The sequence below is a fragment of the Rhagoletis pomonella genome, unplaced genomic scaffold (assembly GCF_013731165.1).
Source record: "Rhagoletis pomonella isolate Grant_MI unplaced genomic scaffold, Rhpom_1.0 Rhpom_scaffold_00009, whole genome shotgun sequence".
Classification (NCBI taxonomy): Eukaryota; Metazoa; Arthropoda; class Insecta; order Diptera; family Tephritidae; genus Rhagoletis; species Rhagoletis pomonella.
Window position 1 is genome coordinate 25,661,334 of NW_023458563.1, and position 24,117 is coordinate 25,685,450.

Below are 24,117 nucleotides of genomic sequence, written 5' to 3' on the forward strand. Positions count from 1 at the left end.
TTTTTTTTTAATAGAGTGGCAACACTAGTTTTTCTCCATGTTATTTATATTAACTACCCAAGATTGTGCGGATTTTCATCATCGGAATATTGCTATTAAATACAGAATTTCGCGAAAGTGTACACTTAAAACATCACAAATGTATAAAAACTAATAAATACGTGTTAAATTAAGTTCATTTCTTCCTTTCATTTGTGTGAAATTCATCGAAACATAGTGTGGAAAGTGCAAGTGTTTTTTGCAAATAACTTTTCAATGAATTAAAAATCTTAATTTCCTGTCTCGGATTGTTATTATTGGCGTTAAGACGCGTCGATTGATACCACTCTCGAACTTTTTTCCGTCCATTTTGACCTACCTTCGCTAAAGTGCACTACTACCCCAATATTTACTCCCAATGAGTGAAATATGCAAGAAAGTACGAAAACGCAAAACCAGCAAGAAGTTACTAGTTTTATGAACAGCAGATTAATTTGTTATTTTCCGATGCAATTTTCTTATAAAACTAGTGTTTTCTATCTTATTATATATTTTAATAGGTTTATTTTGTTAATTGCAACTCTAAAAGCACCACAAACAATTATTTTCTTAATGTGATTTACAATAAGCATCATGCCATCAGCTGTTTTTCTTACTAGCAAATAGTTGCTAGTAAAAATGTATCCAGTGAAAATCCAGTAAAACTTCCAGTCCAGCTGTCATTTTTGCTCTCTCAATTTCCCCTCTTTTGCTAGTTTCTTGCAAGTTTTTGCGTACGAAAACGACATCCAGTAAAAAACCTGTAAAATTAGTACTGGATTTACTGGATAGTGCGTACGCGAACAGGGCTAAAGTTTAGACCCATGGCTACAAGTGTGTGCAATTTTTTTTTTGGATCGGGTCACCCCTTTGGACGCAATATTTCAAAATAGATCCGCAACGGGGTGGGGTTTTGTAGCGCTCACAACTATTTCGGGCTATTCCGTCCAAAGGGGTGGCCCGATCCAAAAAAAAATTCGACACACTTATAGTCAAGGGTCTACACATTATTTTAACACTCACTTTTGTAAATTGGGTCACTAATTTATTTACAAATTGGGTTTGAATTATGTCCTTTTTTGTAAAATTCGGAAATTAGCGTACATGTATCACTCCTATTATCCTTAAAGCAACCACTTCACCTATACATTTTTGTATTCCCCTTCACTTTACACTTCACTCGATTAGTTATAACTTGCTTTACGACTTTAATATTAATCAATTAATCACAATTCATTAAATAAAAACACCTTCAAAATCACTCGTCGGACTTTGGTTGCATATGCAAATTAAATGGCGGAGTTCAGCTGTCAAACTCCAAAATATGCAAATGAATGAGAGACAAAAGAAGATAGTAAGCATTAAAAATATACAAAGGTGTTCTCTGCAAAAGGTGTTCGGCTCCTTTTCTTCGCAAAACAGAAAGGAGAATTCTACTGCCTGAGGGTTATAATCCCTAAGTGCGGCCAAAGGCCGCCTACGCAGAAAGGTGTTCTGTGCAAAAGGTGTTCAGCCCCCCTTCTTTGGCAACACAGAAAGGAGAATTCTACTGCCTGAGGGTTATTATCCCTAAGTGCGGCCGAAGACCGCCTAGGCAGAATGGTGTTCTCTGCAAAAGTTGTTCAGCCCCCCTTCTTTGGCAGCACAGAAAGGAGAATTCTACTGCCTGAGGGTTATAATCCCTAAGTGCGGCCGAAGGCCGCCTACGCAGAAAGGTGTTCTCTGCAAAAGGTGTTCAGCCCCCCTTCTTTGGCAGCACAGAAAGGAGAATTCTACTGCCTGAGGGTACAATTCTTAATTAATTAATTAAGTAAAACGCGTTTATAAATATCTTCACAAACCTTTGCACATTTTCCAAACAAGCACAATCGCGCGATTTTTTTTTTTTTTTAATTTTCATTATTTATCAAATTATCGATGTACGTTTTCTACATTAGTGTACTTTGAACTACAATAACACCAGTAAATATTATTTCCACCCGAAAAAAATTATACCGTTATGATCAGGCCCCTATCGATCCTAATATTATAATTTTTAATAAGAGCAATGTATGTACATACGTATTGTACACTTATACTCCCTAATTATACGCACTTATTTGTGGTGTATTTTTTTAACGTATGGTAGCATACATTATGTGTGTACTCGTACGCCCAACTATCTAAAGTTTTAGAAAACTTTTACCGGTTTTGCGTTCTCGTACCCAAAAAACTTGCAAAGTAGGGGAAATTGAGAGAGCAAAATGTGAAAGAGAGCTGCAAATTTCTGCTGGAAAAATTTTTCCCAGCTAAAACTTGCAAAATCAGCTGATCACAAACACATGTATGTAAATAAACAAAAGAAAATATGGCCTTTTTGAGTTATTATTGCAATTTTTATTATTAATGCTAGTATACAACTAAAAAGTGCGTAAATTTAATAAGCACAACATTCATTGAATTTATTTTTCGTTAATTTGCTATTAATCTCCAGTTTGTTTACTTTAGTGTGTGCTGACTATGGTTGCCGTATGACATTTTTCGTTTGTACCATAATTTACCTTTAAATATACCAAAATAGATTTAAGTGCACCATGCTGAAATGTTGTTTTGCTGAAGTTTTCGGTTTTGGTAGGTTGATTGTTGAAATGAAAATTTTATAATTTTAAACCTACCCTATTACATTTTTTTGGATCAATGATGGGTGTTTGGAGGAGATACTATTGTGCGTCACCATGTGATATCAAAAATAATTATGAGAAAAATAACTTATTCATTCCGATATAATTAAATCGTATTTTAAAAAGGTTTTTTTAATCCAAAACTATTCAAATGTATAAAATGCCAAATTAATCACCAGTGGCAATTGTGCAAGTGATCAGCTGTTTCGAAGGTTGCAAGTTTTTGCAAATTTTGCGTTCTCGTACTTTTGTTGATATTTCGTCTCTTTGAGAGCGAATGCTGCTAAATTCTCAGAACTTTTGCTGCTGCAGAATTTTGTCCTCTCAATACGAGTACACACCTATTATTGAAAGTACTAATCAGTTTTGATTTCGTTGGACATTTCTGAATAAGAATAGCTTTATTCCGGTTAATTGATCACAGTTTTAAGATATGCCTTTTTCGCGTAAAACATGGTTTCTCCGACCACTGTGGTGCGCTGCGTACTTTAGAACCGGCTGGCCAATTGCCTTGTATGTTGCCAACAACGTTTCTTTGTCTTTGCCCCAGGTACTGCCGGCTAGCAACTTGAGCACCTTATTACGGCTCTGTTCTTTGTTGACAATTGCGGTTGCGTGCGTAGAGAAGGAGGGCAGACTGTCGAAAGTTACTCCGAGTATTTTTGGGTTATTCAACGTCGGAATTTGTGTGTCATCAACGTGAATGCCCAGCACTAGTCTGACCTCCTTCGTTCAGGTGGTGAACAAGGTAGCTGAGAATTTTGTAGGGGGAGGGTTAGGCTCCTAGCAGTGAAGAAGCGAGAAAGCTCGGAGAGATACCCGTTTACTTTCGAGCACAAGTCATCAATTCCATTCCCAGACGCCATTATCGAACAACCACCAGCGTAAGAGACAAGCAGACTACCTCTACTTGGTGAGGGAGCGTGGAAATGTAATAGTTAAATACTAATGTGGAAGGACACCGTTCCCTCGACAGCCACGACGGTTCTACGTACCGGAATGACTTTTACCCTACCAATGGCTGTTGTTTCGGCGATCTAACCCCTTTTAGGTCGGTGAAATATCTCAGACGTTGAAGTCACCTACTACCAATCTGTTTTCACCTCTGAGTAGCGCACCTATGCCAGGGTGATATTCTGCCGCGCAGCAGGTGGCAGGTACGTTAAATATTTCGAGCTCGACATCGCCTGTCCGGGCAGCTATGCCCTGACATTCTAGGCTGATGTCCTTCCGTCGATGTCTTCTTCGATAAGCTGACACCGCACTGTGTGGTGTAGGATGAACACTAGTAGGGTTCGAACGATACTATCGATATTGAGTAAGCATCGATACTGAGGGTATAAAAATGAGTACTTTAATACTCGATACCTTATTTTTACTCGATAATTTGCAAAGTACTCGTAGTATCAAAAACTTTTTAAATTTTTTCTTCTATTGGCAACCCGATTTTCTTTGCTTATATGGATACTATCATTCAGTTTTGTTCATCACTTGAAATAAACTGAAATTTCGTGTAGTCTGTTGCATAACATAAACCAAATAAGTTGAAGTTGAATAGCCTTATTCATAAAAAATAAAGTAGGTTTAAAGAGCTTAATAAAATGACGTTTTCATACATATTTCAATTTAAAAACCTTTATTATTTTTTATGAATAAGGCCATAAAACTTTACGCAAAATTCATGAAAATGCAGAATTTTTAGAAACCTTTTGGGTATGCAGTTTCAACTTTACGTGTAGCCTCTTATCGTTGACTTTTAATTCATACTTGCACATTATTATACTTAAATTGAATAAGCTACAAAAATGCATACCCAAAAAGTTTACAAAAAATCTTAATAAAATCTGAAATTCGTTAAAGTATATATGTATGTATGTATGCACATTTAACGTCAAAATTACTTCTGACGTGAAAGTAAGTTCTGCAATGAAATAAAAATCAAATATTTTAAATTTGTATTGTTTTAATTTCAGGAAATAACTAGATATACGACCGAAGAATAAAATAGTTTTAGAATCCCAAAAAACGTATTTTGATGAGTTCGATACTCAGTTGTATCGATACTTTATCCCTGATATTTTTAGAGTATCGATACCATGAGCTCGTTGCCAGAATGAGTACTCAGTATCGATACCAAAGTCTGAAATTTCGAACTCTAAACCCTAAACCTTCACCATTATCTCGTTCGCGATCTTTACGGAGCACATTGTGGCGGCGCAACTCAACAGTGTTGAGTTGCTGTGGAACTTCGTTTCTAGGACCGCAGCTATCAATATGCCATGCCGACCCATAAAGACTGCTTTCTGTTGCCGTAATCGGAGCCCAATCATCACCTGCAGTAGATACGGAGCTTCAATTGCCAAGAGAGACCCGCGTTACTCTGGCTCAATTAAGGTCTGGATACTGTAGCCGCCTCAACAGCTGCCTGTCCAGACTCGACCCCAACATCCCTAATGAGTGCCCGGCATGTGGAGAATCCCCTCATGACACCGACCACCTCTTCACATGCCAGCTCAATCCGACTCGACTGACACCCCTTTCCCTTTGGTCCGACCCCATTGAAATAGCTCGCTTCCTGGACCTTCCGTTAGTTGACGACCATGATTGAATGTTGCCCTGAAATAGGCGGGGCTTAGTAGTGCCGCTACAACAACAACAACTGCTTTCTCTTCAATGTTGTTGTTGTTGTTGTTGTAGCAGCATACAAATTCCCCAAAGACTTTTTGGGGAGTGTTGCTGGAGTGACAGTCCTTGGCCAGATATAAATCTGGGTCGTTACGGTTACGTAGACCCGACTGTCGTGGGAACGCTTTCTCTTCAATCTTGCAGTTCAGTTGTAAGAATTTCGTATGTCTTGGGAGGCTGATCGCGATACGGGGGCTGAGGGACGTGTGAGGTCTACCTTGGGTCTGCTGTACCCGACACAGTTACTGTTGCTGCCTGGTGATGGGTGCCTGCAGTGGGTTCGATGTTGTCTACGGCGGCAGTGCTCTTTAGCAGGGGGCGCAGTAGTTCGCGTGTGGTGCGTAGACTAGAGCATAAGCGGAAGCGGTACCAGCGAAGGCATGGGTTGAATTTGACTGATCCCACGTTGCGGTATACTCTGTTCTGGCGAACGAAGCAAATCGTGTGGGGAACCAAGATCTGCTGGTTGGCTGAGGGAGTGGGAGGTTTGCTGTTGCTCTGGGGAGCTTCTTGGAGTCCTGTAGGCTCCTTGGGTGCGCGTTGCACGAGTGCGTAGCCGTGGAGGCTGGTGGTGCCGTTTGGCTTGAGCAACAGGGGGCCACAAAGCTTGTGGTCCACTCCCGGTGAGACCTAAGGCCAGAACAGGTTCTTAAGTGACTCCATACGTTGCAGGAATTGCACCTAACCGAAGTGGAGTTTGGGTGGAGTCATCTCTGGCAAACGCAGCAGAAGTATGTTTCTTGTCCGGGGTGAGGCTCAATGCCAGCCCATAGAAGAAGGACGCGGAGCAATCCGGCTGCGGGGTATTGCTCCATGGACGTAAAATGATTGAAAGGTATCGTCGATATAAACGGGATTAGGTCGCCGAAACAAAGTCCCTTGGTCGGGTAAACCCCGAGTCATTCCGGTACGTAGATCCGGCTGTCGTGGGAATGAAATTTCTAGTAATCACCTGTTATTTATTTGCACTGCCATGTTATTTCTTAGAGTGCATTCAGCGTATACCACTACAAGTTGCCGATGACTAACAATTTGTATGGTTCGATAATATAAATTAGATGATATAAAATACTTAATAAAAACCGTAAATTAAGTAATCATTGATTATACATCTGAAATAACGAAAGGTTTTAAGTAGCCTTCATAATATTAAGAATTATTTCATGTATGCCTTTTCTGACCAATTTTGAATGCATTCAATCAGATTGAAAAATAATCGTATTTTTTCATATATATTTTAGAGATGACGAAAATGTTACTGGGTTGCAACCAGCGGGGCGACAAAACAAATATTTATCTCAACAGATTGCATCAGGTCGCGGTAGTACATATACAAAAACAAATTGCGATATCGCACGGCTTACACCACAGCAACAGAAACACTTGTATAATCAAAATAATACGAAAGAAAAAAACCAAGAGCCAGTTCACGTTTTGCGGCTACAACCTCCATCGAAACCGCCGCCTTCAATATTAAATAGGCACGTAAATGATAATGAAAATGCAGGTCCGAAAATCACTGACGAGGGGCAACAACGTGTCTCAAATGCACTGCAGCGATCTGCAACACTTCCAGCAAAACATTGCCGCTTAGGCATTCGCAGTCGCGTAACATTTCAGGTGCCATCACCAGCTGCTCCGCTGGGTGATAAGAGCAATTACATCAATAGCAACAATACCGTGTGCCGTGTTGAAGCAACAGAAGTTAAAATGGCCTCGGAAGACCTCTTACAACCAGGCCACGTAGTCAAAGAACGATGGAAAGTACGTTAACTAATTTTTTATCGACCTATTTAATATTAACAATTCTTAATAATAGGTTGTGCGAAAAATAGGTGGCGGAGGCTTTGGAGAAATCTATGAAGGCCAAGATCTGATAACTCGTGAACAAGTTGCGTTAAAGGTGGAATCGGCACGTCAGCCGAAGCAGGTTTTGAAGATGGAAGTTGCTGTCCTTAAGAAACTGCAAGGGAAAGAGCATGTTTGTCGCTTTATTGGCTGTGGTAGAAATGATCGATTTAATTATGTTGTGATGCAATTGCAAGGTAAAAACCTGGCGGAGTTGCGTCGCGCACAACCGCGTGGAGCATTTTCATTGAGTACAACGCTACGATTGGGATTACAAATATTGAAAGCTATTGAATCCATACATTCAGTGGGATTTTTACACCGTGATATTAAACCTGTAAGCGAAAATTATAAAATGTAATACTTATGTTTGCATAATTTACTTTTCATTCACAAACTATATAGGTATTTTTTTTAATATTAAACAGCGACACTATATATCAAAGCAAAACGATAAATAACACTTCTTGAAAACACGTTCCTTAAATATTCTTTTAAAGCATTTCTCATTAAAACTGGTTCGCACTCTAGCGATTCCTGCACTTTCATTGGCAGGTTGTACTGACAAATTGTAATGCAGCTCGTTAGGAAAAATATATACAGTTATGAGAATTTCGACACCACTGGGTTTTTATTTGGCGCAATAAGCTTTTTTTAGTAGAAAATCCGTCGTGTTTTCCTTCCTATTTATCCAGCTCAGTATCCGGATCACTTCTCACGGTAACAATTTGGATCATGCTTATTGGGGTGGGCAGCATTAATTTTATACTACTGCCACGAAGAAGAAGAAATCACAGTATATACCACGATGCCGCGAAACAAAGGTGGCACCTTCCGCGGATCGCTAATCCTCTCTTCTTTGACTGCATCCACCCTTTCGCTGACGTCACATTATTATTTTTTCGCACTAGTGATGAATATTAAATTTTCATATTGTACCTATTTCCCTAAAAGTTGTACCTAAAAGAAGATATACGTACCTAAACAGTAAACATGTATTTATATGTGCACATATTTTTGAGAGTTGGTGGACTACATCTTCCTTCTGTACCTTAACAACATTTGGACTTACACATAAAAAATAGCAATTGCTTTTACTTAAAATCTCATACCTTTCACTTAAATTTGTTTGAAAAAATCGTGTTCCAAATGTATCTAAAATAATCTGCTTGTACCGAATGTACGTTAAAATTTAAGAAGCTGAATAGTAGGTGTCGATAACTGGGTAGTGTAACCGCACCCTAAATTCGCCATCGTGCAATCATATGGCAACCCCAGTCAGTAACAATCGCAGCCAACGTGAATCTTTTTCATTCGTCGATTTTGGATAAGAGAAGAAAGATGGCGGGCAGCGAATATACAAGTTTTAGTATCTCGTCAGTATTTCGTTTTTAGTATTTTTAATCAATTGAAAGTTCAACTTTGTATTTGACTTTATCTTTTATTTTGTAATTTGTTAAACGTATGACAATAAACGTCTATGTGACTTGTCGTCGCCAACATAAATCTCTAAAACTTGTTCTCTGCCGCCATCAATTGCAAATCATCGCCTCGTAAGGAATCAGGCGATCAGGTCGCCGCCATTTCATAAGGCTTAATTGGAAGTCATCACCGTGCAAGGAGTCGGAGTCGCTGTCGTCTGTAAAAGCCGAACAGCGTAGTTACTGGTTTTTCATCGTAATCTGAGCCGCCATCGTCTTGTTTGCCTGTTGCAATTCGCAACAATTTGCCAATTTGCCGCCGTCCCTTTGCAAAGTAGCAGCCAGCTACAAAATTTGCAACAAGGTATAATCAGCACCCTTTCGATTTAGCCATTGCCGTGCAATCGAAAGCGACAGGTGCCAGCAATCGGAATCTGTACAAACAACGTGTTGAAGCCGCCATACAGATTCGGGCCTAAAACTTTGGATTCGTGACAGAAAAATTTAGTTGCATTTGTGCAGCAGCGCCGCATTTCGCATTTTGGGTAATTTGCGAAGCACTACTTGGCATATGTAGGGCCACATAAAATCGCCCCGCTTGTTACAAATTTGTAAGCAGTCGTACAACGGATTACCGCCAAAAATTCGTGATAATCATTTTAACCAGCCACAAATTGTTCGCCAGCAACAGTTATTCGTTGGCTCAGCATTCAGTTACTCGTCGATACCACTGCTAAGCCCCGGTATAACTAACCTAAAAATATTTTTCTACCTGATTATCTGCGCTAATGCGAACAAGATCTCAAATGAGCCAACAACAAGGAACTAGTGCAGAAGACGATGCGGATGTAAATGCGACGGTCGTTGAAGCACCACCCGGCCCTGCGCCACAGCGTCAAGGTGCACAAGTGGACAATTTAACCGCTTTGGTCGCTTCAATTACGGCCTTACGTGAGTCAATCGTTGAGCTCCGAAACGACACAAATATTCAGCGTTCGGATATTCAACAACTGCGACAACGTCTTGAAACACATCAAGTGGAACAGCCTCAATGGCAATTACCGAACCAGACAGTAAGAGAACAGGATATAGTCGCCCCTTTATGCACACAGCAGTCACTACCGCCAACAGTGACACCATTGCCGCCAACGTCGTTAAGACAGACGAATCCTGCACCAGTTTTTGTGGATAGCGCCGCAACGAGACTGCATCCCCTACCTACGTTTGAAGGAAATCCGGAGGATTGGCCGCTCTTTATCGCATCTTACCGCGATACTACTGCAGAGTTTGGTTACAACGGTAGGCAAAACCTCATGCGTCTTCAAAGAGCATTGCAGGGTGAAGCAAGGCAAGCCGTTAAGTCGCTTCTTATTCACCCAGACGACGTGCCCAACGTTTTGAGCGAACTGGAATTTAACTTTGGCCGCTCAGACTTGTTAATACGTTCTCAGTTGCAAAGGGTGCAACAATTTCCGAGTATCACTGAGAGCCGCCTTGATCAAATTTTAGAATTTTCAACGCGAGTACGCAATATTGTGGCATTTTTCAAATCCGCAAAATGTGAACACCACTTGGTAAACCCTACCCTGTTGGAGCAACTGGTGACCAAACTGCCACCCACCAAACAATACGAGTGGAGCAAGCGCGCTGCACAAATTTCACCGTTCCCGACAGTTGGAAACTTCGCTGATTGGCTAAGCGAGTTGGCCAAAGTTGTCGCACTGATGCCAAAATTAGCCGACAGAAATGTGCCATTGCCACACTCGCGTCAGGTTAACCAACCAACAAGTAGTCGCCAGATAACGCTAGCAGGAGGTGGTAGCCGTCGATTCCTCCACAGCAGCGAGGTACAACGGGACCAACGTCAAACCTACCGATGTGTCCAATGTAGCCAGAACCATGTTTTGTCGGAATGTCGTCGTTTCAGCGGTAGCAGTGTCAATGAAAGATGGGCTTTGGTAAAGCGCCACCAACTATGCTTCGGATGTCTCACGAGCGGACACAGCCTGTCAACCTGCCACCGAAGAACAGTGTGTGGTGTCAATGGCTGCCAGCGGAAGCACCACCAGCTGTTGCACTCACAAACCGAAGCAAGCCGACCAACATCCAGCGACAACCAAGTACAGCACGTTTTCAATTGCCGTCAGGAGAGCCAGTCAACTTTATTCAAAATTTTGCCGGTAACATTGTTCGGACCCCGAGGTAAAATAGAAATTTACGCCATGATCGACGAAGGTTCGTCGGTGTCATTATTAAGTGACAGCATCGCCACCAGCCTAGGTTTGCAAGGGCCAGCATCACTTCTGTCGTTGCAATGGTACGGCAGGAACAAAACGACAGAGAAGTCCCGTAAAGTCACGGTCGAGTTACGAGGTCCAGACGCTACTCACACTTTCGCAATCAAAAACGTGCGGACTATTCGAAATCTCAATTTGCCGACTCAATCCTTTGACAAGAGTAAGTACAACCATTTAAAGACAGTGCCTTTTTCGAACTATACTGATGTAAGGCCAGACCTACTGCTTGGGCTAGACAACTCGTTTCTGGGTATTGCTCGCGATGTTGTCGACAACGGTCCCGAGCAACCAATCGCCGCCAAAACAAAATTGGGTTGGATGGTTTACGGGCCACTCCAGGGTATCACCACTAGCGTGTCAAGGGTGATGTTAGTCAGAGAGTCAACCGCACTGACACAATTGCACCAGCTTGTAGAAAATTATATCACAGTCGACAGCTTAGCCATCAGATGTCCGGTCAATGCCGCACTGGAATCTGACGTGGACAGACGCACGAGAGAGATACTCGAGCAAACTACCAGGCCTGCTGTGGCGAGAAGATGACGTCAAGCTTCCCCCCAGCTACGACATGCCACAAAAGCGCTTACTTGGTATCGAATCAAGAATGAAAAGAGACAGCCAATTTGCCAAAAGTTACATACGCGAAATCGACAAGTATGTCAGCAAGGGTTATGCTAGGGAGCTTTCTGTCGAAGAAGCCAGAATAGTGAGGCCAACTACGTGGTACCTGCCCCATTTTGGGGTAGTTAACGAACACAAGCCGGGTAAGCTCCGCATAGTGTTTGATGCAGCCGCTCAGACGTCTGGTATATCGCTCAACAGTGCCCTACTTAAAGGACCCGTTAAGGCCCAATGTTTAATCAGCATTCTTTTTAAATTTCGACAAGGAATCGTCGCAGTGGCTGGAGATATCCAGGAGATGTTTTCTCAAGTACGCATCCGAGTTGAGGATCAAGACTCGCAGCGCTTCTTATGGAGAGGGGGCGACTCCAGTCAACCAATTCGCACCTTTGCCATGACCTCGATGATTTTCGGGGCCGCCTGTTCCCCATGCTGCGCAGAATTTGTTAAAAACAAAAATGCCGCCAGATTCGCTTCCCAGATGCCAAGAGGTGCCGATGCCGTAGAAAACAAAACGTACGTGGATGATCTGGTGATAAGTTTCAACAATGTCAAAGACGCCGACCAAACGATCCGACAAGCCATCGCAATTAATTCCGCCGCCGGGTTTCAACTTCGACAATTTGTGTCAAATAGCAAAGTTCTGGAAGCTAGTTTGAACGATAGCAACAACACGCCGTCTACAGTCATCAACCTGGAACGACAAGCCAGCGCCGATAAAATCCTTGGGATGTTTTGGAACACATCCACAGACACATTTGAATTCCATTTTAAATTTGTTTAAATATCCAGCGACATTCTGCAGTGTAAGCGACTACCCACTAAAAGGGAGCTGTTGGGAATCGTGATGTCCATATACGATCCCTTCGGACTACTTGCCAACGTAACAATTTCCGCCAAATTACTTATTCAGGCCTTGTGGAAACAAAGCATCGCCTGGGATGAAGAGCTGCCGATACATTTAGCAGCACAGTGGGAGTCTTGGTGGTCGAACTTTCAGTCAGTAAAAGCGTTTTCAATACCACGCTGTTACTCGGGTTTGATACCGACCGCTGACAGCATCCAACTACACATTTTCGTCGATGCCAGCACACGTGCATACGCAGCAGCCGCGTACTTGAGAGTAAAAAAGGAACATGCAGTGAAGGTAACTCTCGTTTGCGCCAAAGCAACTTGCGCGCCACTTAAAACAATGACGGTTCCAAGGTTGGAACTACAAGCTGCAGTCCTCGGATGTCGTATCAAAACACTGGTGGAAGAAGGTCACGACATTCCCATCGACAGCATCACTTTTTGGAGCGACTCGCAGACGGTTATTCTGTGGATACGTTCACACGCGCGAACGTACAACCCGTTCGTAGCACATCGGATCGCAGAGATCCTAACTACAACGACAACTAATCAGTGGCGATGGGTGCCTACGAACCTAAACGTCGCAGACGAAGCTACTCGCGCCATGCTGAAACCCGAGTTCTCGTCACACTGCCGCTGGTTTAGTGGACCACAATTTTTACACCAGGACGAGGAATGCTGGCCTCGAGAAACAATTTTGACGTCCGACGACTGTGCCAACGAGGAGATCACTAGTCGACACCTGCTTCTGTGCAACACGGGTGAGCCATTGATCAAACTTACCAGATTTTCATCCTTTCTCAAATTAGTCAGAGCCATAGCCTGGGTGTTGCGATTTGTCAACAACACCAGGAGCAAAGACCGTAGTGATGGCGAACTACATGTCGACGAACTAGCCGCCGCCGAGGAGCGTATATGCCGCATGGTGCAAAAAGAAGCGTATCAACATGAAATCGATTTGCTGCGAAAGAAGTCACCGTTGCCAAAAAGTTCCAGTATTTATCAACTGACACCATACTTAGATGAAAAGGGTTTATTAAGGGTTTATGGGAGGATAGACGCGGCTTATTGCCTGCCGATAACAGCACGCAGACCAATCATCTTGCCAATAAAAAGCCACGTCACGAGACTAGTAGTAGCCGCGCAGCACCAAAAGAGACACCACCAAAACGACAACCTTACAATGAATGAGGTACGCCAACGGTTTTGGGTTCCCGCCATACGTAACGTATTGAGGACTGTCAAAAAGCAGTGCCCTGTCTGCATACACGACAGAGCTAAACCCGCCGTACCGTTGATGGGTCAGTTGCCGCTGGATCGACTAACACCATACGTTCGACCTTTTACGTACAGCGGAGTAGACTACTGCGGCCCATTTCACGTCACCATCGGTCGCAGAACGGAAAAAAGGTGGATCGCATTGTTCACGTGCCTTACTACGCGAGCAGTCCATCTCGAGCTATCAGAAAACCTGTCAACCGACGCATTTATCATTTGTCTTCGCAACTTCGTTATCACGCATTCGGAGTGATAACGGCACCAATTTCTTCGGTGCCCAGAAGGAGATGAAAGAAGCAGACCGAATGTTCGATTTCACCGTCATCGGAAGCGAAATGTCCAAACAGCGTATCGAATGGGTGTTTAACTGCCCCGCAGATCCCAGCAGTGGAGGTTGTTGGGAACGGCTCATCCAATGCACTAAGCGACTCCTGCATAAAGTTTTCAAAGAGGAGGCACCGAGGTTGGAGACGTTCCGTAGTGTCCTCATTGAAATAGAAAATATCGTAAATAGCCGCCCATTGACCGATCTGCCAGTCACGCCAGAAGAGGAAGAACCTCTCACACCCAACCATTTCCTAGTGGGTTGCTTGAACTCTACGCAAACGCCACATCCGGAAGAGAACCGCCTATGCCTCCGAAAGCAGTGGAGGATCGCCCAGAATTTGAAGGACTGTGCATGGAAAAGGTGGACGGTAGAATATTTGCCTCGACTTTTATGTCGCTCGAAGTGGAGAGACGACGCAGATGCGCTTAAGCCGGGAACACTTGTTATAGTATGTGACCCCTCAGCACCACGAAGTCATTGGGAGAAGGGGCGAATTACTGAGGTTTTCAAAGGAAATGATGGCCGAGTCCGAAGTGCCAACATCTAAACCTCGCATGGAGTCATACGTCGACCGGCGAAAAAGCTAGCCGCTTTGGGTTTTTGCGAATCCCCCGAAGATCCGCCAGGAGGTGGGATGTCGATAACTGGGTAGTGTAACCGCACCCTAAATTCGCCATCGTGCAATCATATGGCAACCCCAGTCAGTAACAATCGCAGCCAACGTGAATCTTTTTCATTCGTCGATTTTGGATAAGAGAAGAAAGATGGCGGGCAGCGAATATACAAGTTTTAGTATCTCGTCAGTATTTCGTTTTTAGTATTTTTAATCAATTGAAAGTTCAACTTTGTATTTGACTTTATCTTTTATTTTGTAATTTGTTAAACGTATGACAATAAACGTCTATGTGACTTGTCGTCGCCAACAGTAGGTAAAATTCAACCTAGAGCTAGAACTAGAGAGCTAAATAACAAATAGCAAAGAAACGCAAAACTAGCAGAAACTAGCAAGTAAACAGCTGATGTATTAACTATTTTGTTTTATATGTATTTAACTATTGAACATATTTGGGCGAATTTTTGTTTATCCATTTTGACAGCTGCTAGTAAAAATATTACTAGCAGAAATTAGCAGGAGAACAAAAAAAAAAAATAAGAGCGTAAGAACGAGAGAGAGGTGCTAGTTTTTTGGTTTAAGAAACGCTTTCCAGCAGAAATTAGTGATAATATTTAATCTGTTATAATCTGTTAAGAAACAAAGCTATTATTTCACCAATTGCACCAAGAGTGATAGAACAGAAGATTGCCCCAATCGAGCTGAGAGCAACCGGGCGGGACGTCAACAAATATCAGAATGAGAGAGCAAGACGAACTGTACAAGAAAGACCAAAGACAGTATTGCCAAGTTTTGAATTTGAAAAACCACCAAATTTTTATTGTTATATTTAATGGACTTTATATGCATAAACAATTTTATTGTAAGGATGCCAATTCAAATTAATAAAAATCAATGTTTCTTGCACGACGGTCCAATTCTTGTGGCATGATTGAAGGTGCTGCCACATATTTTGTTGTCGCTTATGACTGTCACCGTGCCATGATTTTGTTTAAATTTTTGTAAAATTGCTTACCACACTTAAGATTGCTATAAATCTTGCATCCATTTATTTTTTTTTTCAAATTTGGTGTCTTCAAACTGAAAACAAAAGCACCAAAAATGTACCAAGCACCAAACTCAAAAATTTTCGCGTTTTGAATACCCACAGCAACAGTGAATGTAAACAGAAGTATTGTGTGATGTCAGCGAATGGGTGGATGCTGTCAAATCGACGAAGAGAGGGTTAGCGGTCCGCGAATGGCGTCACCTTCAATTTCTGCATCGTGCAATTGCACAGTATATACAGTAATAAACCTCTTTGAATACACCTCGGGGGAAAATCTGATCAGGGTTGCTAATGAGAAGGATCATGAATTTTGTTGATTCAGAGTTTCATACAAAATGACTGTGGTATGAAAGGGAGCAACAACCGTACTATGGCAGAGTGGCCCAAGTCATGATTGTGTAATAGTGACCGAAATTAATTACAAAAGTGTAAAAAATTGCAAATTATTATCTATTACTAGCCAATGCCCGCTTACTTCGCGGCGCCTAATAAGAGCTTTTGCGTTGGCCAATGCAAAAGAGCGTTTAAAAATAAAATTAGTCTGTAAAGTCAAAATTTTTGATTTAAGTTGAAACCACTAATACCATGTCCCCACCAAAAAGTTAACCATCTCAAATCGAACTTAACCACATCACTAACTATTGCTGTCCACACTGCGGTTTGAGGTTTATAAAACAGTACAAATGTAAAGAACAGTGTTCGGACATCCAAAAATCGATTCAGGACTAAGTTACTGCAAAAATCAGAGCAAAAACAAATAATCCGTACTAGATTGAATTTTTTATTTTTGTTTCTGACATTAATTGTTTGACTAAAATATTTTCTATTCATGCAAAATAAGAACGCGGGGCAATGTAAGGATAATATGTTACATATTTAGGTAATATTTAGCATTTTCTATATAGTATAGTATAGTATCTAACACTTAATTTTTTAAAAAGCAAACCTTTTCTACTTTATATAAATTTCATTCCACATATACTTTTTAACAAGTTAAGTAAAGTTCTGCATCCGCCAATTTGTACAGCAATACATCAAAAAATAACGAAGTTACTTTATTGACGCATTGCTATGAAAGAGTTACTTTTTAACAGTGAGATTTGGCTAACTTTCAATTTTTTAACTGAAATCGGTGGTGAACACTCAAAAAACGGCCCCAAAAGGGGCATAACATGAATGAAAAAAACGGAATAGATTGGAAGTCAAGCGGAGTAGAGGAGTAGATTTCAAATTTTTTCAGAAACCGGATTAAATCTAATTGATCGTAGTTGAGTCCAAACACTAGTAGGGAACGAATTCTTTACATTTTAACGCAAATGACCCACAGATGGCGGGAAAACACAGGGTTGTATCAGACTTTCGACGTGGTTTCGAGTTGGTTAGCTTTTAACCATCTCAGTGAAATGGTTAAGTGCTGTCATTTTTATATGGCGAAACTACGCTAAATCAAGTGGGTTATCGGGATAACCAACTCAGTAGCCATAACTACGTGGTTAGCTCCGGCGGGGACATGGTATAAGGCGCTGTATCCTCCTCACACATAGGCCAATAATAGTAACGCTGTGATACCATATGGAATACCAATCCCTTTCGGTATCATGAGCTTCACCGATGGTCTTATTTCCACCTGTGAGAACTCTGCCAGGTATGCGTAATCTTTTTGTATGATCTTGCAACTACAACATTGGTGCCATGCGTATGCCAATAAAAGTTCTTATAGGGAAACTCAAGAGCACAGAAGTGCTGTCCCACAGGATGAAAAGTTTTCCGGTACATTGCTAAATGAGTCGTGTGATCTCTTAAGTATCTTTCAAATGAAGCAATTGATATACCTACGGTTGTCCTTCCTTGTTAATTCACCACTTTTACAATTTGTGGTAAAATTTATGAACTGATTTCTGGGTAGATGCAAGACCGCATGATCGTGCATGAGGGCGTCAGTAAGACTTAACCCCATCCTTCATTTAGACATCTAAAAACTAAATTCGTATAACTTAAACATAGTGCCAAAGCAGACCAACCCCACGGGGTTTCTATACATTTCGTCTGCAGCCCCATCCATTGGGTTCATTTTCTGCAAAACCATTGCTTACCATAAAATGAATACGTGTTATGAATTTCAACCTTAACTCCAGCGGCACTAACCAGGTAAATTTTAATCAAAAGAATTTTCCATAATACAGGTACATAGCTCACATTTAAAATTTGAACGAAATCGGTTAATAAATAAAATTTTTATAAATAACTCTACTCCAGCACCACCTAGCGAGTTTTCTAGTAGCATGTAATTAGACCATATATGTATGTAAGATAACCTCCGACAATCTGACGGAACTCTATTCAGTGTTTTTTGAGTTTATTCCGAACAACGAAATCGGCTATCATTTTATGCAAATAGGTATGTAGATTATAGCGAAACTCGTAACAGCAAAGCTCCATTCTTTGTGAAAAATTCTTCAAAATTTTCACATAAATTTTACCTTACTGAAAATTAAAGACAAAGTTACAATAGTTCAATGGGATTTAGAAATCTAGGAGAAAATAATTCCCAATCGAATGATACTTGCGCGTTTACGTAAATATATATCGAGCCAGCCTTTCCAATAATTACCACTTTTCGCCATAACTACGGTATTGATAACATATGTAGCTGTGTAGAATTTCAGGACGTTACCGTTAGCAGTTCCAGAGATGAGCTATATGAGAAGTTCAGTTTGTATGGAAGGAAGGAGCCACGCCCCTTTCCCAATGCATTTGTAATATATGCATCAGTGCTAAGTTTCAGTTCCCCAGCGTAATTGGTTTTAGAGATATATTGGTTTTTTACGTTTTAGTCTGTATAAGAATTTTAGGAATAACCCGAGCTACATACCGAGTAAATTTTTGGTCAGAATGTTTATTTTCAAGGTGTTGCCAAATATGAACCAAGTGGATGTAGCCGTTTAGTAGTTTAGTGAAATACATCGTAAAGAGAACTGTATGAAATTGTAAAACGTGACGTCTCAGGTTTCTTAATTTTTTGGCAGCAACAACGAAAAGTTTAAATTTTTTGAGCGAAAAACCTTCCACACAGAAATAAAAAAAATTAAGTTTGTGGTTATATCAAGGCGAAATTTTGAGAACGGTCCGTTGCTAACTCTAAATACAAACAACGACGCACTGGAAAAAGTTAATACGTTCAAATACCTAGGAATAATGATCGACGATAAACTAAAACAAAAAAAAAATGGATTCTATATTTTCAATTAGAGCTCTAGCAATATGTACGTCGGTGAAAACTGCATTTAACTCCATACATTAGCTTTTGCGTGATGCGCTTACGAACATACAGACAAACATACCAAAAGTTTATATTTGGCTTCTGTTGATCTAATAAACCCCCTATTAATTTTTCTTTAACATCTATTATGTACAGATATCGGCCTGTTGCAATTTTATTATTCTCAAATACTCTCGTTTGATACCCATATGGCAACACTTAGTTTATATTATAAATTTAACTGAATTAAAGTTTTCAAATAAGTGGCAACCCGCTTCAAGAATATTTTCAAAAGTAAGCTTCCTAATCCTCTTTAGCTTAATATTCGTATTGCAATATTTCATTTATTTTAAAAATTTTAATGAATACAATTTTTCAATCAGTTGGCAAATCCCCCAAAAATGTTTTCAGCATTAAACTTTCCTAGCCTCTTTAGTTTGATGCCAATATTGCAATATTTAATTTATGCTATCAATTAAATTAAATTAAAGTTTTCAAATAGGTGGCAACCTTCCACAAAAATATTTTCAGCTGTAAGCCTTTGTAAATTTCTTTCTTTTGACAGCCATATTGCAGTATTCACTTTACCGTATCAATTGGCCTAAATTGAAATTTTAAACACAGGTGGCAACTCTCTAATTTTTTCTTCTATATTGGAAGCTAGATCTCTAGCGATACATCGGTGAAAACTGCATTCAATTCCATGTTTTCACCTGATGCGCGTACAAATATGTAGACAGACAGAGATTCAAAAATTCTAACAATTGTTTATTTGGCTTCTGTAGCTTTAATAAAAACCCACCATATTAATTTTTCTTTAATATCTATAAGGTACAGACATCGACCTGTTACAATTTTATTATATGTATAGATGTAGATATAGATTTGATTTATTTTATCAATTTAATATAATAAAATTTTTCAAACAGGTGGCAGCCCTCCCTAAAAATATTTTCGGCAATAAAATTTCCTAAACCCCTTCAGTTTGATACCCATATTGCAATATTCAATTTATCTTATAAATTAAATTAAATGTAAATTTTGAAACAGGTGGCAACTCCAAAAAAATATTTTTGGCTGTAAGCCTTCTTCAGCCTCTTTCTTTTGACGCCCATATTGCAAAATTAATTTTTTCTTATCAATTTACTTAAACTCCAATTTTTAAACAGGTGGCAACTCTCTAATTTTTTGCTTCCTATATTTTAGGTTAGACCTCTAGCAATACATCGGTGAAAACTGCATTCAAATCCATGCATTCGTTTTCGAGTGATGCGCGAATAAACATACAGACAGACAGACAGACAAACATTCTAAAAATGGTTGTTTTGGCTTCTGGTGCTCTAATAAAGACCCCCCACATTAATTTTCTTTAATATCTATAATGTACAGACATCGACCTGTTACAATTTTATTATATGTATAGATTATAGATACTAATACAGATTATCACAGTTCAGTGTTTAACTTGTTATATTACACCGTAAGTGATAATGACCAGTTAAATGCTGAAAACGGTAGCACTTAACCCGAATTTTCGCAAAAATGCACATTTATTTTCTAATATTCAGATATTCAACTCTTCGCCAGATGCAGTGGCATGTGAGGTTCACTAAGAGCTACTCATGAAGTTTGAGTAGCTCCGGGTAATGGACCATTGAGTGTACTGCAGGAGAATTCTGACAATCGCTACGCTAAATTTTCTTCGTTAAAATTCTCTATATGAAAAGCCTAAAAGTATACAACATGGAAGAGTAACACACGCGATGCGTAATCAACCAAATCTGGCACTGTGGAGGGCATGCAACTAGACGTTGCGTGTTGTTAGGGAGTCCCCAAGCAAATGCATGTACTGAATTTATACGGTAGCAATTCATAGCAATTACTATTTTATGTGTGCATGATTCATATATGTGACATTCTATAATTTTATGTTAAGTATTTTTGAGAAGCTATGGAGTTATGGAGTCTATAACTATACAAAACTTGTTTCTTTGGAATAAAGACTTAAATATATTCGAAAGTTTAGAATTATACTTGACAAATTCAGAAAATAACACAAAATTCACGTTTTACATAAAAATATCTTACAATGGAAATTTTTTAAATTTTAAACTTACATGTAAAAAAAAACTCCATTCAGTGCTATAATTACGATTTCTGTTTTCCAGTTTATAGAAACACAATTATGTGCTTAACTATTAATATTGTTCTTAATTAAGCACTGATATTATACGTAACATACATTTTGTTCATAAATAATACATAATAAGATATATTTTATCCTCGAAAAGAACTTTTTCTAATCATGAGGCGAAATTCCCCACAGTTGGTGTTGCCGTGCGCGCAAAACGAAAACGCTGCACACAACCCAAAAGTCGTCCTCGGGTACCAATTGGTGAAAAACTGAGAAAAGGTTTATTACTGTATATGGGGCGTTCCATACCAAATTGACGGGGTTCACACTTCAAGTGTTTCATTTGTTTGAAATTTTTAGGGTAGATGGACAAACATAAATAATAAATAAATATGAAATTTGAGCTTGACTAATACATTTTTAAAAACTTTACAGCACAAAAACAAATCGATTTAATAGTTTTCCAAATATATCGAGAACGTGGCGAGGAAAAAATTTGAAATAAATCACACATGCACTCATCAAAATTCTCCATGAAAAGAAATATAAAATTTTTTTTCTTGAAAAATTTTTCACATACAAATTTTTTTATTTTTATTTTATGGCCTTATAACAATTATATTCAACAACTGAAAGAAATCTGATAGGAAATGTGGTGATTTCCGAAATAGCTATCACTTCTACCATTTTTGCAAATTATTGTTGCTTTTCCATAATAAGTTTTCATTAAAAAACGGCCTCAAGCTCAATAAAAATTGTTGAATATAATTGTTATAAGGCCATAAAAAAAACAAAAAAAAAAACAAATAAGTTAAGGACGGGCACACCTAAAAGTTAAACATTCTAATAATAGAAATATTAACAAAAACCAACAGAACCAACAACCACTTGATCAAGTCTAAATAGCACTGCATTAGCTGCGCTTGATTGTAGTTGGCTTAACCAATGAAATAGCGGAAAAAGCAACCAGAATTCACAAGACAAACTGAGCACAGTGCGTAGGCAACTGGCTGAGTCAGTGGGATCGTCGGTTCAAATCGTACTGAAAGAAGTCTGATGAGGAAATGTGGTGATTTCCGAAATAGTATCACTTCTACAATTTTTTCAAATTATTGTTGCTTTTTCACAATAAGTTTTCATTAAGAAACGGCCTCAAGCCCAATAAAAATTGTTGAATACAAATTTTTTGATAAACAAATTAGTTTTTGAAAATATGCCATCTCAGAAAAAATTGAAAAAAATCACAATGGTATTGAGTATCGCGCAATATTTAAGTATAGTATTATGGGGTGCAGTCTACAATAATTTGAGTTAGGATTTTTTTTTTACACCGAAGTTGAGTAAAATGAGTACATTACAAATTTACAAATTTTTTCAATTTTTTTTTTAGAATTTTTTTAAGTATGGAGTTTTGTAGCCCATTAATTATTCGATTGCAAAACTCGCGTTAATTGTTTTTTAATTTTCTTTGAAGACGGTTTTGCGCATTTTCTTCTATAAGAAAAAAGTGCAAAAAGCCGTCAGCATAAAACATATTAAAAATCAACGCAATTTTGGAGTAGTTTAGAACTTGCAATTTATTATACTAAGCGCTTCCGCCCAGACAGTTAATTGAACACACCTCACCCGGAGCTCCGCAAAAATACTTACAGCCTCATTCTCTATTGCAAAACGAACGGTCGTTTGTGTCAGAGTCGTATCGTTCGTCTGTTTGTATTCCGTATTTCGAATACAAAAGCAGACGAAAACAGCTAATTCTTACGCAGCTATAAAGCAAGAAATTAACATTCTCTATTTCGAATAGTAGGCAAAATAACGAATTCTAATGTCAAATTCAAACGAAAACAATTTTTTCTATCGTTGTAATACATTTGAAATGGAACAATCTTCAAAAAAAGGTGATCTTGCAAAAAAGACAAGAAATATTTGCATTGTGGTAATAAAGTGTTCGCCTTCCACTGTTAAAAAAACTACTAGCACACAATTTGAGATGCCAAACCAAAACTGGCAAGGGACGCTCCTCTATTCGGAGCTGATAAAGCCACATTTGATGCCCAGTGGCACGAAGTGGCCAATAAACTAAATGCGTATGGACCTCCGCAAAGAAGTGTGGTTGAATGGGAAAAGGTGAGTATGAGCCCGGAACGAGCTCGGTAATGTCTGCTACTTTCGGTTACCGAATTTGTCTTTTATAAATATACATATTAGCCGTTTATTTTCAAAGTGGCATAAATCACTTGACATCTCTTGTGCTTAAATGACCGGTTCCTTGTGTGTGAACGGTTCGGTTATTCGTTTAACTTCATCCACCAAAGGAGGAAGGATTTGTCGTTAGCTTATGACTATAGAGCGATTTACAGATGCATTCGGTTACAAGCCGGTCATCGAAGCCAAAAGGTACGAAGTGGCTTATGCCACTTTCAAAATAAACGGATCATGTGTACATTAATATAGTTGATACATAGAAATACAAATGTGAAATGCTTTGAACAATATTATCCATACATTTGGTCTGACCTTAAAAGTCGGACTAAACGGAAAATAGTTGAGAACCAAGGGAATTTCAGTGCCACTGGCGGCGATCCATTCCTCAATACAACACTGACAGAAGTGGAGAAGTCTATCTACCACATCCTACTGATGTTAACGGCAGCAGCACCAAGTGGAACTGTACTTGGAATAGCTATAAATACAACACCCTCTACAACAGCACCATCAACAACAACACTACCAACAGCTTCACCACCAACAACATCACGACCAACAACAGCACCACCAACAACAATACTACCAACAGCTTCACCACCAACAACATCACGACCAACAGTAATACCCATGGCCATAAACACAACAGTAATGAACCGACCATCATCACCGAAGCCCATAAATATTAGTACTCCAACAAGGCCACCACCGCAAAATCGCAGAAATCGCCAAATCAGCCAAATAGCAGGCCGAAGCAGCAAAAATTCAAGCTGAGGCTTCGAAAAAAATGGCAGAAGCTGCAGTAAGACAGGCTGAGGCAACAAGAGCCATCGCGGAAAATTCGCAACAA

The 24,117-nt window shown here is 39.6% G+C and overlaps 1 protein-coding gene across 6 annotated transcripts in view; it reads left to right on the forward strand.

Annotated features, from left to right (window-relative positions):
• The window catches only part of LOC118745662 (tau-tubulin kinase homolog Asator-like), a 570,828-nt gene that overhangs the window by 216,447 nt on the left and 330,264 nt on the right, over positions 1–24,117 (forward strand). For all 6 annotated transcript variants that reach the window (XM_036479218.1, XM_036479223.1, XM_036479220.1 and 3 more), the window contains exons 2-3: positions 6,605–7,127; positions 7,183–7,548. In XM_036479218.1, the coding sequence (XP_036335111.1) occupies positions 7,074–7,127; positions 7,183–7,548 (420 nt within the window). In that variant the 5' untranslated portion in view covers positions 6,605–7,073. The remainder of the gene's footprint in view (positions 1–6,604; positions 7,128–7,182; positions 7,549–24,117) is intronic.